This window comes from Heloderma suspectum, chromosome 8 (assembly GCF_057233095.1).
Source record: "Heloderma suspectum isolate Gila_16-S chromosome 8, 16-S_ref, whole genome shotgun sequence".
NCBI classification, from domain to species: Eukaryota; Metazoa; Chordata; class Lepidosauria; order Squamata; family Helodermatidae; genus Heloderma; species Heloderma suspectum.
In genome coordinates, this window is record NC_139465.1 from 23,681,745 (window position 1) to 23,700,950 (window position 19,206).

General features: G+C 44.0%; 1 protein-coding gene across 3 annotated transcripts in view; it reads right to left on the bottom strand.

Annotated features, from left to right (window-relative positions):
* ANKRD27 (ankyrin repeat domain 27) overlaps positions 1 to 19,206 on the bottom strand; it is a 90,979-nt gene that overhangs the window by 56,439 nt on the left and 15,334 nt on the right. For all 3 annotated transcript variants that reach the window (XM_084813121.1, XM_084813122.1, XM_084813123.1), the window contains exons 3-12: positions 18,644 to 18,754; positions 18,113 to 18,269; positions 17,582 to 17,736; positions 16,675 to 16,734; positions 16,540 to 16,593; positions 16,394 to 16,459; positions 15,444 to 15,520; positions 14,457 to 14,578; positions 13,774 to 13,852; positions 10,063 to 10,195 (exon numbers count right to left, since the gene is read on the bottom strand). In XM_084813121.1, coding sequence (XP_084669247.1) covers positions 10,063 to 10,195; positions 13,774 to 13,852; positions 14,457 to 14,578; positions 15,444 to 15,520; positions 16,394 to 16,459; positions 16,540 to 16,593; positions 16,675 to 16,734; positions 17,582 to 17,736; positions 18,113 to 18,269; positions 18,644 to 18,754 — 1,014 coding nt within the window. The remainder of the gene's footprint in view (positions 1 to 10,062; positions 10,196 to 13,773; positions 13,853 to 14,456; positions 14,579 to 15,443; positions 15,521 to 16,393; positions 16,460 to 16,539; positions 16,594 to 16,674; positions 16,735 to 17,581; positions 17,737 to 18,112; positions 18,270 to 18,643; positions 18,755 to 19,206) is intronic.

Genomic DNA, 19,206 nt, shown 5'->3' on the forward strand with positions numbered 1-19,206 from the left:
AAAAGTTAAGGCTCAATCAAGTTTCTCTTCCCTCGTGGGTGAGGTTGTCCCCACAGTGTGGGATTTTAAGAGACACCTTCAAACAAATGATTTCTGATGCAAAATATGAGGTGGTACAGCTACTTGGCATGGATTGTACCATCTCAAGAATGTGCACACAGACATTCCAAATGCGGCAGCAGCAGCAAGGGAGGGACTATGGCTAGAGCACCTGCTTTGCATGCAGAATCATAGAATCAAAGAATAGTAGGGTTGGAAGGGGCCTACAAGACCATCAACTCCAACCCCCTGCTCAATGCTGGAATCCAAGTCAAAGCATCCCTGACAGATGGCTGTCCAGCTTCGTCTTGAATGCCTCCAGTGTGGGAGAGCCCACCACCTCCCTAGGTCATTGGTTCCATTGACAGATTGCTCTAACAGTCAGGAAGTTTTTCCTGATGTTCAGCCGGAATCTGGCTTCCTGTCACTTGAGCCCATTATGCCGCGTCCTGAATTCTGGGAAGATTGAGAAGAGATCCTGGCCTTCTTCTCTGTGACAACCTTTCAAGTACTTGAAGAGCGCTATCATCTCTCCCCTCACTCTTCTCTTCTCAAGGCTAAACATGCCCAGTTCTTTCAGTCTCTCCTCATAGGGCTTTGTTTCCAGTCCACTGATCATCTTCGTTGCCCTCCTCTGAACCCTCTCCAGCTTGTCTGCATCCTTCTTAAAGTGCGGTGCCCAGAACTGGATGTAGTACTCCAGATGAGGCCTAACCAGCGCTGAGTAGAAGGGATCCTGGGATTTGGAAGCTATGCTTCTATTAATGCAGCCCAAAAGAGCATTGGCCTTTTTTGCAGCCACATCACATTGTTGGCTCATATTCAGCTTGTGATCTACAACAATTCCAAGATCCTTCTCGGTTGTAGTGTTCTTGAGCCACGTATTCCCCCATCTTGTAACTGTGCATTTAGTTACTTTTTCCTAGGTGCAGAACTTGGCATTTATCCCTGTTAAATTTCATTCTGTTGTTTTCTGCCCAGTGCTCCAGCCTATCAAGATCACTTTGAATTCTGTTTCTGTCTTCCAAAGTATTAGCTATCTGGCCCAATTTTGTGTCACCTGCAAATCTGATCAGCATTCTCTGCACCTCCTCCTCCAAGTCATTAATGAAAATGTCAAAGAGCACTGGGCCCAGGACTGAGCCCTGTGGGTCCCAAGTGCCATCTCCAGGTAGAGCTGGAGAAATTCCTGCCTGAGAACCTGGAGAGTCGCTGCCAGTCAGCGTCGAGAATACTGGCCTATGGCCTGACTCAGTATAGGGCAGCTTCTTATGTTCCAGTGGTGTGAAAAACAGGTTGGGTGTATGCCATGTGCTTCACACAAATGATTTACTAGGCATTGTCCTGTGAAGTGAGCTTTAAATGTGGGAATTAATTAATACCGGCACAATTTTATAGTTGTGTTGCATGTGGGCGGGATAGCTAATACTTTGGAAGACAGAAACAAAATTCAAAGTGATCTGGATAGACTGGAGCGCTGGGCCGAAAACAACAGAATGACATTTAATAGGGATAAATGCCAACTTCTGCACCTAGGAAAAAGAAACAAAATGCACAGTTACAAGATGGGGGATACGTGGCTAAACAACACTACAAGCGAGAAAGATCTTGGAATTGTTCTCGATCACAAGCTGAATATGAGCCAACGATGTGATGTGGCTGCAAAAAAGGCCAATGCTATTTTGGGCTGCATTAATAGAAGCATAGCTTCCAAATCCCGGGAAGTACTAGTTCCCCTCTACTCTGCACTGGTTAGGCCTCATCTAGAGTACTGTGTGCAGTTCTGGGCACCACACTTTAAGAAGGATGCAGACAAACTGGAGAGGGTTCAGAGGAGGGCAACAAAGATGATCAGAGGACTGGAAACAAACGCCTATGAAGACAGACTGAAAGAACTGGGCATGTTTAGCCTTGAGAAGAGAAGACTGAGGGGAGATAGGATAGCACTCTTCAAGTACTTGAAAGGTTGCCACAGAGAAGAAGGCCAGGATCTCTTCTTGTTCATCCCAGAGTGCAGGACACGGAATAATGGGCTCAAGTGACAGGAAGCCAGATTCCGGTTGAACGTCAGGAAAAACTTCCTGACTGTTAGAGCAATACGACAATGGAACCAATTACCTAGGGAGGTGGTGGGCTCTCCTACACTGGAGTCGTTCAAGACGAAGCTGGACAGCCATCTGTCAGGGATGCTCTGACTTGGATTCCTGCATTGAGCAGGGGGTTGGACTCGATGGCCTTGTAGGCCCCTTCCAACCCTACTATTCTATGATTCTATGTGGCTCCAGTACCATTGGGAAGCCAGAATTTATGCTGGTACAACTAACAGGATCCTTTACACTTGATTAGTCCCACCCACGTGACTCCAGGTTCTAAATCTATAGTCATGGCAACTTTGGGATAAAGCCACAGAACAGCAACTCCATGCTGACGGAGTAACATATAAAGGAGTCATAAGGTGTAACAAGACTGAGGTTTCTTTTCTACACCATCTTGTAGAATCAGAAAGGACTCAATGAACATAAACCTGTCTCTCTTGCTGATGTGGTTTTTATAAGGCAGTTCTGACTTTCTGTTGATTTTGTTTTATTGTTAGGATAGTTTTTAATTTTGTTGCAAATTATATTTTTCTCTTGTAAGCCACCTTGAGTGATTTTATCTTAGAAAGTCAGTGTACAAATGCTCAGAAAAAAAAATGAAGTGGCTCTGAGTAACTAAGAAAAATTAAATTATGGTCTAGGACTAATCAAACATCTTCTCCTTGTAGTAGTGAACAGATCGCTAACCAAGTCTTGCTAATGATGAGGATGTCAAAGCAGCTGAAGACTTCTGAGGTATCCTTTTAAAGCTGGGGTCTCCAAAATGGTGCCCATGGGCGCCAGCGTGCCTGACAACACTTCCCTTGGTGCCTGCAGGCTCCTTAACCTTCCTGGTTTTAATTTTATTCTTTAAGATTTTTAAACATTAAACTTTTTTAACTGGGAGGCTGGTGTGCTGTAAAACAAAGTGCCATCCTCCAACACCATCTTTATTTGGGCTTAAAGGGCTCATGTTGTGTTTTGGAGTTCAGGCGCCACCTCTATCTTATATTAGATTCTTGGGAAAGTTACTTTTCTTCTAGTCTCACCAGTTTGCCTTCTGGGAAATGAGTATTTCGCAACTGGCCATGTCCACCACGGTAGTCACTCTGCAAATGGGAACGCCTCCTCATGGCAGCCATTTTGTGAGAGCACTCACAGCACACTCAAAATTCCAAAAGTGCCCACCAACCCCAAAAAAGATTGGGGTCACCCAATATCCGGGAAGAGAAGATGTCCTCTTTTCAGCGCCTAAGGCGAACTCTGAAACTGCTGAGCAAAGCCAACAACCTAGATCAGCTAACTAGGTATCCTACTTTACAGGGGACAATGCTCTACTTAAATGCATCCGCTGTTTGAAGGGCTGTCCAGTATAAGTCTAGTTTAAAAATAAAGAACCCTAAATGTGAGAAGGCTACTTGAAAGTATCCATCATCAATTAGCACCTGGACAGCAAGTTTCCCAGTTTCCCCACTATGCAAGTGGGTAGTTTCCCCAGTTTCCCCACTAGCAAGTTTCAGTTTCCCCACTATGGTGAGATGTATTGTGTTTTAAAATTATAGTATTTCTGAATGTGCATCGATACATATAAATTAAGAAATGCACATTTTCTTGTAAAGCAATGTCCCCTTCTTTAGCCATGCATATGTGGCTACCCTACGCCCAACCCTCTTTTTCCCCAACCAATTTTAAGGAGGATTGCAGACATAAGCAAGCTTTCATATTTAATCACTTTCTGAAGGGGCAACCATGGGTAATAAATCTGATGTTCATCCAAGTGCAGCACCAAAATATGTATCTAATCCTGGTTGCCATCACCCTGCACCACATAGCTTTCAGTGGGATGTACACTGAATGCACATCCCCATCCACCTTCTGGTATGCCTACACATGTGCTTAAAATGGGTATTTGGAGGAACAGAAATACATCAGACCATGCATACGTGAAGGTAACAGTCTAATTCAAGCTACCCATGAAGTCTTATACCCCCAACTGTATTCAGCTTTGGATTCTAAGGGGGCGGGGAGATGTGTAAGAAACAGGATGAACAGTATTTAATTTGCAGACAGAATCAGTTTTGCTCAAGAAACCCATTAAAGGCCAGGAGGCTCCGGCCTGCTACACTTTGTTGAGTTGGGGCCAAGCACTGCCTCCTAGCACTCCAGCAGGGCCCACAGCCCCAGAGGAGACTAAATTGACACTATCAGACCAACAGGATCCATGCGAGCTTGCAAAACACCACATTAACGGGCAGGGCACTAAATATGGTGGCAGGAGATCCCTGTATCTAAATCCAGATCTGGCCCCATTCATGGAAGCAGCCAAGGCAGGGACCCCAATTTAAAACAGTAAACAGGCACAGGATACAAAACCCTCACCCTCTGTTTATCACTTACCCAGGGTGGATAAAAACTGGTCCCCCAAATGCTGAACTGCAACTCCCATCAGCCCCAGCCAGCACAGGGAATGGTGAGGATTGATGGGGGTTGCTGTTCAAGAACATCCAGAAGGCCAGATACTCCCCACCCCTGGTTACTCAGCACTTTTCTCCCCTCCTAAGCTCAAATAGCAGGTGAGAGGGGCTCCATGAACGTCTAGTGACTCTTCATGCCCATTATTTATATGCAATTTAGGCTGACTAGGTTTTAACAAGGGTTAACCACCATCATGTCTAATTTGGGCCTGACAAAAAGCAGGAAGTCAAAGAGACTAGCCTATTCTATTTGCCACGTACATCTATACTCAGAAGAGGCCTTGTTCAAATTCTAGAGCGCTCACTCAGTTTGAACCTTCTGTGAAGAGATGCCACTACAGTATCAGAAGATTCTCCTTGCAGGTAAGGAGGCTGTGGCAATATCAAGCCATCTATACCCAGAAGCATAAGACTTTTAGCAACTCCAAGGTATCGTTGAATGTATACAAGCAAAGTTGCCAGCAATTCAGTGTGTTAGTTTAGAGAAAAAAGCACATTTTTTTTGTTTAAAGCAGCTTTACTTTATAAAAAATTCCACACATGTAATCATCCAAGTTCATTGATGCATTTTATTTTACAAAAGGTAGCATGTCAGTGTTGTCCAAACATCTCTGCCCTAAACTTTTCCGACAGCAACTGGATTAACTGATATTAAGGAGTCTGATGTTCAAACTTCCTTTCAGATGGAAGACTGAAATCTTAATGTGGATTTAATTCTCTTCCCCATTCCCCTTTTGGACACCAACTTTTTTTAAAGTTAATATGGCATTAAGATCTAGAGTAAGCAATACTTGTGGTTCACATTTGCTTTAAAAAAAAAAGAAGAAGCCAAGTACCACATATTTGCATCAAAAGATTATCAATGAAGAGTAAAGTGAAAACATGTTGTAAAAGTAATTTAAAAATGCTACAGTTTTTGTGAAGTGTGCCCTGTAGAAGAGCTCCCACCCCCTCCATCAAGACTTCCAGACTGAGCCAGTAAGCATCTAAATTCCATTCCTTTCCAGCTGGGTCAAGCGCAGAGTTCATTGTGGTACCATTTTCACATCCTTCAGCCTCCGGGTCTGATCGGGAGCACCTGGTTTTGGAAGGGCAGAAACTCCAAAATGTTTTCTTGTCATGAAGTCTGAGGACGCTATAGTGACTAGATGATTTTGGCAGGTTTTTCACACACTTAATACTATCAACACCCGGGCTCCTAGTTCTCTCCTATCCCACTTCCTGAAGAGGTCAACACTTGCTCAGCTTCAGAAATGCTACAGCATCTGGTATTCCCTGCCCATCCAATGGGCCCCCAACACATCTCATGCTTGAGATGAGATCAGCCCATTCAGGCCAGTTTTTTTAAATTCCATGCCTTTTAGACCATCCTCTTTACCCACATCAACAAGCATCTTGGCCACAGACCCAGCTGCTTCCACATCAATGGACCTGTCTCACTCCCAAGACTTTCCCTATTTGCTTCTGTGGAGGAAACACTTGAACACTTCATGTGCACAAGACAGGGTCCCTCTAATGGATTAACTTGCATGCACAAGATCTCTGCGTCTGAAATGGAGCATACATAGAACTATGGTTCAGGGACCAACCATGCTTTCAACATGGTTTAACTTTCATTAGTGCTGTGTTGCCGGAGTTCTTTCTCCATTTCTTTCTCCCCAAAGTAGACTTGGTGTAATAAAAAAAAGGGTTCCAGCCCTAGAAATGTAAAATTTCTGGAAATTTTGAGGCCCTGGAAAAGAACCATTTTTTCCCAGGGGGGTTGGAAAAACTGGAAATTTTGGAAAAACGGAAAAATAAAGCAATACTTTTTCACGCTTTTTACAGATCTAAAGTCACTTTGTTGCTTTAAGAAACCTTCCCTAACCTGATGCCCTCCAGATATTCTGGACTTCAGCACCCATCAGCCTCAGGCAGCATGGCCAACCATCAGGAATGCTGGGCACTGTAGTGCAAAACATCCGAAGGGCACCAGGTTGGGGAGGGCTGCTTTAGGAACATAAAAGTTACGTATGACTTAATTTGCTCATAAAATTGTCATTATGTTTTAAAACTTTTTAAAGTAAACTCAGTAAATTTGTAATTATTGTCCAAATAGATTAGAACTACATTAAATGACTGCTACAGCATGAGAAACACTCTATAGAACAAAACCCAAGCTGTCAAGAATGCACATTCACTGTCAAGAATACACAATGTTGACTCTGCTCACATGTTGGGAAACTAAGCATAAATTCTATCAGTAAATATACTTTAGATCAATAATTTTAATAAGGAATAAGAGAAATAACTATGCTGGGAATCTTACTGAGAATATTAAAATGTATTTTTACCCATAGCTTCATTATTTCTAGTCTTCCTATACAAGTATTCTTATTACATAGCTTTTAGAAATCATTTTGCGGGGAGTAAATGCTGGATAACAATATATAAATACTTTGTCTTAAATTCTAAAAGAAAACGTTTCATAATCCAAAGGTATTCAATTTTTCAGAAAAAAAAAAAGAACAGTCCTTGGAACAAAATGGAAAAACACAGTTTTTGGGCTTTCACATCTCTAGCCCTAGCCAATTACAGGGTCAGGTAAGAGCAGGTCTTCAAACCCTCAGTGCCAAACAGAGCTGTGTCATTTTAAGCCTCTCATGCTGGTGTTTAATTACACTGCATTGCATTTGTTACCATCATAAGAGCAGAGGATCAGAAGCTGGGGTCTGTTGGATGGGAGGCATAAATGGAATAAAAATTGATGTAAAATAAAACTGTATGTAATTAGTGTGATCAAAACCAACTTACTAATTCTGTATTGGCTTCCAGGAAATGGCCTTCATTGCGATTACTAGCCCTCTGGTCAGGTTTTTTATTTGTTTTCAGAGTGGCTTAACATCACTTGAGGTTTTTTTAAAAAATCTAGCATCTTTGCTGTGGTTTCAACTGGTGGCATAGTGGAGCCAGGGCTCACAGGGTGAAGCGCTAGGACTTTTTGATTAGCAAGGCTGTTGACATCATCTGCCGCCATCCTCAGGCTTCCTGTTCTTTGAGCGTAGCTACAATCCTTACAGTAGCTGGGGAAAAATGGATTTTCCCAGCAACAACATATTGACCTGGTTCGTACGTAACAACACACCATGGTTCGTTGAATCGTGGATGTCATTATATGTAAACCCGGAATTATTGGTTCACTATAAGTTGTTAACCACAAACAACTCACCAAGAGAACCCATGGTTTGTTGTTGAGTTATGAACTGTAGGTTGTTTAAACCATGGGTTCTCATTACATATGAACCCAGAATCATGGGTTGATTCACCAGGCTACAGAGGTAGTAGGCAAGAGCAGTAAAAAAAAAACAAAAACCAGCCTCTTTATGTGCCAGTACTGCAATGGCGCTAGGAATGTACGAAACACCTACCTGGCTCCGCACCGGGCAATCTGCGGTGGGGGGGAGGCGCTCCGTCCCTCCCCCCAGAATCCTCGACGGGGGGAAGGCGATCCGGTCCTCCCCCCCAGAATCCTGCCCAGCCGGCTCCACTCTGCGGCCAAGCCGCGGAGCCTCCAGCCACCCACAGCTGGACATCTGGCCGCTGGGCAGCCCTGCAGGGACACAAATGGCGGCTGTCATAGCCGCCGCCATTTGCGTCCCTGTATTGAGCTGTGATAGGCTACGTAAATATTTATGTAGCCTATCACGGCAGGGGAAAAAACCCAGCGTACACAAATGGCACCGCCATTTGCGCACGCTGGGTTTTTCCCCCCTGCCGTGATAGGCTACATAAATACTTACATAGCCTATCATGGCTATGAAGACAAAGTGAATGGCGGCCGCAGGACGGCCACCATTCGCAAAGCAGTACGGACGGGAGCAGGTAAGTGCTCTGTTTCTCTCGCCTTTTGTGGGTTGGGGGCGGCAGGGACTTCGTCCCGCGCGCCTTTCATGGGTTGGGGGGGGGGGCTTCGTTCCACGATGGATTTCGGGGGGCCGAATGCACTGGCATTCAGCCTCACCGAGATCCATTGCGGAATTCTGACATCCCTAAATGCCGCAAAGGCATTTGGGATACAAGGAGGAAGTGGGCAGAAGAGATAAACAACCAAGGAACTAGGAAACAAATAATGGTTTGTTGAATTGTCGGCTGGACAAACCTTGGGCAGGGCAATATAAACCATGGGTTAGCATTATGTGCAAACCAAGCCATTGTTGTGAGCTGTGCCTTCTGTAATGCAAAGTATTGAGGGGGGTGGCTTGGTCTCGAATGGATAATGGAGGGAGCAATCCTATTGGAATAGGAGGCCGCCTCCAAACTCGGAGGCGACCGCCTATCCAATGGAGGGTGGGCACAGCGTAGAGGGCATCTTCTCCTCCACACTCTGGCCATCCTGCATTTGCAGCTAGATGGCCAATTTCAGCTGTCTAGCTACAGGACTTCAGAGCAAGGTGGGGAAGGCTGGCCAACGCACAGGAAGCGTTGTACGGGCACTTCCACACTCCCTGCTCCTCCCCACCCCTGGGAATACCCCCTTTTGCCCTGCTCCACTCTGCTCATCTGAGCATGGAGCCGGGGACAATCCACACCACCTACGAGGGGGCGGGGCAGGGAGGTGGTTTTCCAAGAACCGACCTCGGAGCACAGGCTCCGAGGTTGGTTCCCACAAACCAAACAATCCTATGGCTGTTTAGCAGCCATAGGATTGTGCCTTAAGACTCACTGGCTTTACAGGAGACATATAATGTAGACAGACAGACACACGCGCCTGCATTTCTGGGCTCTCATTTGGGGCACTTCAAAATTTTCCACTATACTACTGGCTGCAATGCATTCCATAAATTGAGAATTTATTACCAACAGAACCATGTAGTTGCTGAAGCCCAACAGTGCTTCCTAACCCCACAAAAGCTGCTGTTTTAGGACCACACTGCCTGCCATCCAGCTGAGAACATGGACCTCCACAAATATTTTTCCACTTACTTGAATCAGCCATTCTCCAAATTATTCAGCTAACCCCAGAATGTTGAAACCCAGGAGTTATTTTTACTTTAAAAAGGGACCACCTACCTATATCCAACTGTTGTATTCTTAGGGCATCATCCATTTTAAATATGGCAACAAATCTGTATGAGACGTAACTGTAAAGCATGCAAGAGCATGGGTGTGCGTTTATGTACAGTCACTTCCTGTAGGTTGCGCTCCTTTGCTTGGGTTTGCAATTCACTCTTTTTGGTCTTTGAAGAGGTGACACAGAAGTGTACAAAGTCCTTTTACCAGCCTCCTTGAGCAACAACCTAAGATGAAGCTTTTCTTATGGAGACCTTGAAGCAGCGTACACAGGCTGATCATTGCAAATAAAATGTGCATCTCTGAGCTCACTATTCAGAAAGTGCTCCTATTACATCGCAAGTCATGCAGCAATTTGGAAATTGGCAAGCTATCACAGAGACTTTCATGCTGGGACATCAGCACCCTTATTTAAGGCGACTTACCGTTGGCCTGTCAGAGAGGTTTCCTTGGCGGATGTATTCTATTGCAGCCTCAACCGAGGTCAAGCAGTACCCTAGTTCATCTTTTGCTGAGCTGCAAAACCTGAAGTTTTTGATGTAACTCAGGTTTGCCATCCTAGACAGAAAATAAGATACCGTAAGCCTTCAAAACAGAACTCGAGAAGCAGAGATAATTGGAACACGTCATTTATTTGCATGATTAATTGGCCCCATTTTCTATTTACTAAGTACAGAACAAGAACTTTTTCCAAACACGATCTCCAATTCTTCCAGTTGCTGATTGGGGCATCTAGTTATGAGCAAGTCATTTCAACCCAGCGAAGTCCCGGGTTCACTACTTGCAGGCAGTGGAGGCTGGTGGCTCTGATGCCAGTGAGGTGGGGGGATCCACTCCGTGTTTCAGTCAGAACTCTAAAGGAACAATCCAAGCACCTCCACAGGAGTAGGGGAAGAGGTTAGGGTTGGCTGTTCAGTTTCAGAATGCATACAGTTAATCCTGAGGCTTCTAGATGCTCCTAATGGAACGAAAAGCCACCAAGACAAAGCACTAGTAATTTACAGTGGTTTTATGCAGTTTGATCTTGCGCATATCCAAGAATGGGATATGCTTTGACCTTTGAGACTAGACAATTCTTGGCCCCCAGACCCACCAAAAACTGAAATGACTGTCAGAATTTGACTAGCCATTCATTTATTCATTCATTTATTTATTTATTTCTATACCGCCCAATAGCCGAAGCTCTCTGGGCGGTTCACAAAAATTAAAACCAAACAGCACACAATAAAACAATTTAAAATATATAGAACATTAAAACCACAATATAACAATACAACCACAATAAAACCTAGCAGCAGTGTAGGAGTTTAAAATACAGATTTAAAACAGCAAAGATAAAAATTTAGAAAGCTAAAATACTAAAATGCCTGGGAAAATAAAAAGGTCTTCACCTGGCGCCGAAAGGAATACAATGTAGATGCCAGGCGAACCTCACTAGGGAGCTCATTCCAGAGCCGGGGTGCCACAGCAGAAAAAGCCCTCCTCCTAGTAGCCTCCCGCCTCACTTCCTTTGGCAGGGGCTCACGGAGAAGGGCCGCTGACGATGATCTTAAGGTCCGGGCAGGCACATATGGGAGGAGGCGATCCTTCAGGTAACCTGGCCCCAAACCGTTAAGGGCTTTGAATATTAACACCAGCACTTTGAATCGGGCCCGGAAATGGACCGGCAGCCAGTGCAGCTGGAAAAGTACTGGCGTAATATGAGCTCGCAGGCCAGTGCCTGTTAACAAACTTGCTGCCCTACTTTGGACCAGCTGAAGTTTCCGGACCGTTTTCAAAGGCAGCCCCACATATAGCGCATTGCAGTAATCCAGACGAGAAGTTATCAGAGCATGGATAACTGTAGCTAGGCTATCTCTGTCCAGATAAGGGCGTAGTTGGTATACCAACCTAAGCTGATAAAAAGTGCTCCGTGCCACTGAGTTCACCTGTGCCTCAAGTGACAGTTCTGGATCCAAGAGCACCCCCAAACTACGAACCTGATCCTTTAGGGGGAGTGCAACCCCCTCCAGAACAGGTTGAGTATCACCTAGCCGGGCAGATGAACCACCCACTAACAGTACCTCCGTCTTGTCTGGATTGAGTTTCAGTTTATTGGCCCTCATCCAGTCCATTACCGTGCCCAGGCACTGATTCAGAACAGCCACTGCCTCACCCGGGTTTGATGAGAAAGAGAGGTAGAGCTGGGTGTCATCTGCATATTGATGGCACCTCAGCCCACACCTCCAGATAACCTCCCCCAGCAGTTTCATGTAGATGTTAAACAGCATGGGGGATAAAATAGAGCCCTGTGGAACCCCATGGCACAATTACCATGGCACAGAGCAATAATCCCCCAGCACCACGTTCTGGAATCGGCCATCCAAGTAGGAGCGGAACCACTGTAGTGCAGTGCCTCCAACTCCCAACCCAGACAACCTATCCAGAAGGATACCATGGTCGATGGTATCGAAAGCCGCTGAGAGGTCCAGGAGAATCAACAGGGTCGCACTCCCCCTGTCCCTCTCCCGGCAGAGGTCATCCCACAGGGCGACCAAGGCAGTTGGCCATTAAGAAGTGTCTGTAGGGTTCAAGCTATTACACCCCTTCATAGACATTTTTAATAGCGCAATCCATACTGTGGTGAGGGGGAAGAGGATAAGGTCAGAGACATCTTGTCATAATAGGGATGAAAACAATTGAGCTATACAAAATATGGCAGCCATGTTGGTCTCTGGGACATCCTGTGGAGACCGTATTTCAGCGGTTTTAAAATCTTTACACCGGCTGCCAATTTGTTTCTGAGCAAAATATAAAGTACTGGTTCTTACCTTTAAGGCCTTGCATGGTCTAGGTCCAAGGTACCTTAGGGAGCGCCTTCTCCCCTACATCCCAGTCTGCCACCTAAGGTCCTCTGAAGGCTCTCTGCTGTGGCTGCCTAATGTGAGATTGGCAGCCACACGCAAGAGGACCTTTTCCTTTGCCGCCCCTCAGTTGTGGAATGACCTGCCAGCTGAAGTGTGCCTGCTGACCTCTTTGAAGGTTTTTAAGCAGGCATTAAAGATTTTACTATTCCAGCAGGCCTTCCCTTTTTAGAATTCTTGTTCCTTTTGCTGACTTTTGTATACTGTTTTTAAGCTGTGTTGTTTTATTGTTAGATTTTTTTTAAAAAATGTTTTTAGTTCAAAGTTGTTTTTAGTTATATGTTGTTTGTATATACTATCCATACGCTTTTATATAAATGGTTTATAAACTCTATATATTGTATTTTAATGTTTTAACTTTTGTAAGTGGCCCGAGAGCTTCGGCTATGGGGCAGTATAGAAATGTAATAAATATTAACAACAATTTTCTGGCCACTATGTAAGCTAGGAGCACCATCACTATCAGAAACTGCATTAAGAGAAAGTAAGAGGCAGTAGTGGTCCACGTGCCATACTCTGAGCTGTACAGCACTTGTTTCAAATACCCACTTATTTACAAAAAGGCACAACACATGGAGACTCAAGACAGATGGATTAAAAATCAGTAACTGACATCCAAGAACATAAGCACATTGGTTACACACATGTAATCTCTGGAAATGGCACTGTTGCAACAGTTCTGCTGCAAGCATTTACATTTTTAGTTTCCACTTGAGTTATACCAAAGTAAAGGCCAACGTCTATTTCGTAACAGATGTTAATACCCTACACATTTTTCAGATCTGTAGGCAATGCGTATTGCTCAAGGCAACGAAAGGGATTTAGATAATATACCTTTTTGGACATTGGTAGCGTGGAGTTAAAATGTAAACGATTCCAGTGTAAAAATCTTAAAACTCATGAACATCCAGTTAGTGCTCTGTTCAGGACATAACACAACACTGCAATGTTCACGTGCCAGGGAGACTGCCACAGCTAATTTGCAAAATAGATGTTGCCATTCCAGTTAACCCTTTAGTCCTCCATTGGCCCACCACAGACTTCTCCTGGTCTGTGTTCGCTATAAATGATTTAGAACATGTGATTTCTTAAGCATGCACAGCTGAATGTGTTATCAGATACAGTTTTCAAATACAAGTGTTATCAAATACAGCTTGTCAGCAAGTTCAGAGAAACCCCTAAATCACTTATGCTAGCTGCATTCTTTGAAGCGGAGATACATAAGCTACATACCAGTTTGGAATCTCCGTTTTCACAAGGAGATAGAGCAAGACCGAAAGCAGATCATCTGCGCACATGGTCTCCAAGTTAACTGAAGGGGGAAGGGGGAAAAGATGCATCACGTTTCTAAGCTTAGAAATAGGGCGTAATCCTATTCATGTTTAAACAGAAATATGTCCTTTATCTCGCCCTACCACCAGCCCCATATAGTTCAGCAGCAGTTTAAAAACTTTAATATTGGAGGCATGCCCATGTGAGAAAAAGGACATAAAAAGCAATCTTTAAAGGCATGTTGGGTACATGATCTAGACACATGTACATTTTTCTAAAGTAGTACTGGCTGAGGATGTGTTGGATCACTAGGCTGGAGAAGGTTGCATTAGCGTATAATAAAAGAAAACCCCAGGCTAACCAGTCCCAAGTACAACGGTTAGAGTACTGCCTATGAATTGCCCCTTAGATTCTATTCTTTACAAGCTTGGGATCACAGGAAAAACTCTGCTTTTTCCCCTAGCAAAACGTATTTGAAGATACTTCCTTTCAAAAAGCAGGCATTATGTTCTTCTAAGTGAGCATAAAGCAAAAGCACACAAACCTTCCATTTTGAGCTTATTTAAACGCATCTGGAAGGGTACTTTCAGAAGCTCAGAGAAGCAATATATTGAAATGATTGCTTCATTGCCATGGATACAGACCTCTTTGACTTGGAGACTGCATTATGACTTGCACCACTTTGCGCAGACAGAGGAGCTTCTGTTGCGGGGAGGTGCACTTATTCAGCTGGCCCAGTTCTCGTTTCGCACGTGGTATGTTGAAGCTGCAAAGCGTTTGTCAGAAGAAAAACAAAATGCTTAATCTACAGCAGACTGAGGAAGTGTAGCAACCTGAGATGTGCTGTCAAAAGACATGTGCCAGTTTCAAACCACATAAACTGCAAGACCCAGTTCCCTCACCCCACCCCCAGCATAATTTAGGGTCACCAACTGACCAGAAGAGACTGGCATTGCCTGTTCTAGCACTGTTCACAGCAGTTTTATCCACAGACGTCAGCAAGTCACACTCTTCACTGTGTGAGATAAACACTGCCTACTCAAATCTCCAAATCCGACTCCCATTGAAGGCACAACTACAGGGACCAGTTGAAAAGTTAACTCCTCTAGCACAAGCATGTTTCTAAATCAAGAGCTTATGTCAAGCTCATACATCCAAAGATCTCTTCCATATGTTGCTGCAACTGAAGCGTTACCCTCAAGGTCTGGCCTTCTCCAACCTGGTGCCCTCCAGATGTTCTGGAGAACAACTCCCATGAGCCCCAGCCAGCATGGCCAATGGTCAGGCATACTGGGAGATGTCACCCAAACTATCTGGAGGGCACCAGGATGGGGAAGGACTCTAGTCTCACTGTCAGTTGTTCCAGCATAAGTGCTAACTGTAGAGCATCCCTTCTCCCTCTCCTATGTTTCTAGTGAGTGGGCCACAAATGTGCATATTTGTGCTTGGGAATGGGGCATAGAGCACACCAGATTACAGCAGGTAACAAAAACCAAGATTTCTTTTAGCGACAGCTATCTTTGCTTTGCTCAAGTTGTTAGTTTCTCCCCTCTCATCTCACCCACACGCTCACAGAAAGATCTGGTGGAAAATGCTTTAGAAGAAGGTTGGCACCTCTCGATGCCACACACCTGAATTCGGGCTTGATGCCAAGGTCTTTCTGCTGCAGGTCCTGCAGGCTTCGTGTAATTTTGTTGAAAGCTGCATCCTAGTCAGTGAACACAGAGAACACCATTTTTAGATACTGGCAAGAAGTTGCTCTTCTAGCTGCATCTTGAGACATTTTATACTCCATGCAATATCCAAATACGTAGAACAGTCTTCCCCAACCTGCCGCCCTCCAGATGTGTTGGACTGCAACTCATGTAATTATGGGAGCTGCAGTCCAACACATTGGGCATGCTGGCTAGGAATTATGGGAGCTGCGGTCCAACGCATCTGGAGGACACCAGGTTGGGGAAGACTATTCTACGTACTTGGATTGGCCATGCTGTACTTGGACCATCCTTGGATTGGCCATTGGCCATGCTGGCTGGGAATTATGGGAGTTGCGGTCCCAAGCATCTGGAGGGCACCAGGTTGGGGAAGAATGCTCTAGAACATAGGAATCTAGCCTAATGCCTGCCCGGACCATTTGCCCATTTAGCCCAGTATTGTTTTACTTTGCTTAGCAGGGTCTCATGCAGAGATCTCCCATCACTTGGTATCCGGTCCTTCTAACCCAAGACACCAGCCAGGGATTGAATCTGGGACCTGCCACATGCAAAGTATGTGCTCTAGCACTGAGCTATGGGCCCTCTTCATAAGGAAGGAAAGCCATCTGATATGTGTTTGTGCTGGCTAACAACAATACTACCCGCATAAGGACAAACATGCATTCAAATGGGTTTCCTCCAAAATACATCTGAGCAGCAATCACAAAGACACTCATGTGCATTTCGAAGGGAAAGTCTTTGGGATTCAAGTATGCCCCTTCCCAAGTGCCATAATATATGCACCTTTTATCTTCTGTTTTTGGGAAGAGTACAAAACATCAATACATGATCCATGCGACATTCAAGCGACTGAAAGAGACCCCTACCTCAGTTGCCTCAATAGTCCCCACATATTTAAAGATCACATCATAAAGAGCATGGTGGATATACATCTGTAGAGAAACAAGCATAACATTTTTTACTAAAGATGCCCATGTAGTTATAATGTTCCCACTAACATCCCAGTACTCACATCCACAGCTTGTTTCATCATATTCATCTGAGGTTCTTGTTTCGCAAGCATTCTCTAATTATCAGGAAAGAAGCAGCATTAATATGGGAAAGGGGTGGCAACTTATTGTATATAGACACATTACACAGTACTCACAAGGTGGGAATCTCTCAATAACTGCTGAATGCATTTGGTATAGAGCGCATTCACAGAATCCTAAAGCAAAACAAAAAAGCATTATGGAACACATAATTTGTTCATAAATTTATAAAACATACAAATACCTTATCTTTGAATGATTAACTAAAATACATCAGGAAAGTCTCCGTTGACTAACTGTGCAGCATAGCAGTGCAGTCCTTGAGAAGGGATTATGTTACTGTATGTCAGGGGTGGACAGAACATAGATTAGGATCTACCGATAGGTCTCTGGATGATGTGCCGCAGGTCTGCAAGGATTTCCAACTCACAGTTATTTAAGAACAGCAGCAACAAAATTGCTTTTCTCCCCCCTCCCTGGCTTAAATTAAATTAGTTGAAATGAAGGAAGATTGGAGTTATTTTTGTGTGTAAGGACTGATCTCTGTCCAGTTCTGGTACTCCAAACAAATTCCTGGGCTTAGAATTATTTAATTGTAAGTATTTCTTTTGCACCAGGCTCCCAGTTGGTGGATCTCCAGGTTCTAGTAAAAAAAGCCAAATAGGTCCCAGAACCCTAAAATCTGCCCACCCCTGCTGTACAATGTTCATTCTAGATCTGTACCTGAACCACTCTCATTATGAGATGATCTAGCAATACTAATGGGCAATTAGGGCTGCAAGCCGCTAAAACATATTTAAAAATTAACTGAAATTTAATAGATTATATCTATGCAAGTTTGAATATGAATAAATATATTTCTGAAGCACACAACACATTTTTCAGATGATGTACACGTGGCATAACGGGAATCTTAGAAGAGGCATTCGTACTGTATGAGAGAGAGGAAAATGCCTCATAAGACCCATCTGCCATGGAGCACTTTGTTTAAGACTCGGGCAGGTTGGAAGTAGAGATACTAACTATGTAATGTCGCAGGATTTTCCTGTCATGCTCCTTGAAAGTCCTCTGGAAAGATGCAATAGCTTTATCAAACTTTTCAGTGTGCCTTCCCAAGAACTCTCTGACATCTTCAACGCTTTTCAGGGAGTAAGAATTCGATGGTGCTGAAGATTGTTCTGAAATGGAGGGCAGTTGTCAGTGTACAGAAAGATCTCGAGTTACTTCTAGAATTAGCAGCAATTCAAAGCGAGACATAAAAAGAGGTGACAAGAAACCAGGATCCCCCTACTGTTGAAGTCTTTTAACTCTTTTCCTGGATACTGAAAAGCTGTTCCCTTCCAGCAAATGGGACTTGCTATAAAATGGTTTCATGAAAGTCTGCTAAGGTGATTTAGCTTTCATTCTCACTGGTTCATGGAAAGTTTCCAAAATTGCCTTCTAGGCCGAATACACTGCCTCCTCATGATATATACAAAGGCCTTGAAAAGGGTAGAGGACTAAAAACTGGCCAAATTCATACTATTCATGCTGAGATAGAACATGTCTACTCACCTTTGCTCTCATTTTTTTCTAGAGAATGAGCTATACAAAGGATGCTAAAGTTTTCTTCTCTCTCATTGTAGAAAGTTTCCTCAAACAGAACAGGTACTGAGCAATGATGATTAAAACCAGCCCCAAGTACGATCAAGCTTCCTTGTATGAAGATTTCCTAATGGGAGAGATGGAGAAAAGAGGTGCACACAAAAACCAGAGAAATGTAATCACTATGAACAATTATTTAAATGCTGGCTATCCTTGCAGCTTTTGAGAAATACTTGTCCAAAGCAAACTAGATGTAGCCCAAAGATTTATACCATACTATTTGCCCTTTGATATGGCATTATGGAAGGGATCTTAGAATGTTTGACTGGAAGGCAAGAATGCACATCAGTTTTAGGATAAGAAAAGCCTTTGAAGCATTACTGCTGAATTTGTTTACAACCCATTTCTTCCAACAAAGTTCATGCACTTAAAGATTTAGTTGAAGCTCCTGCCACTATCAATACAAGATTTCACTGGCTTCCCATCCTTACACATACGTACCTTTCCATTCAATGTTTGAAAGTTTTCCTCCACTGCCTTAAGAACGTAAGAGTCAAACTGGCAAGCTGAGATGAAGCTAGTTGAAAGACTTCCTTTGCATGGCACTAGTACCTAGAGAAGTAGCAACACAGCCATCAGGTACACGTGTAACTAAACTAGATCCTAAAAGCATCACCACTGTGCCAGATTACATTAAGCCACCACGTGTTGAAATCGGACAACTATGAAATACAAATCAGGACTCTGTTACCCCAATGGAAGGTTTTCTTCCATTGTCACAAATGGCGGCTAAGACACTAGCAAAGTAGGGGGCGAAGACGAAGAAATGCTCTGTGCTGTGGCCTCCAGCGAGGTCAATGCAACAAAAAACACTGTTTTCTCAAAACACTCTGACTTCATGTTCCCCTCCACAAGGAGAGCTAGACAAAGGTTCAGAGTACTAGACAACAGATTCCAATTAATGAAGATTCTCTTAATGGACTGTTGGGTTGATTTAGGAATCTTTGAGTCCTGCATGTGGAGGTCAGAAACAGACCTTCTCAGACAGCCCTATGGACTAGGGC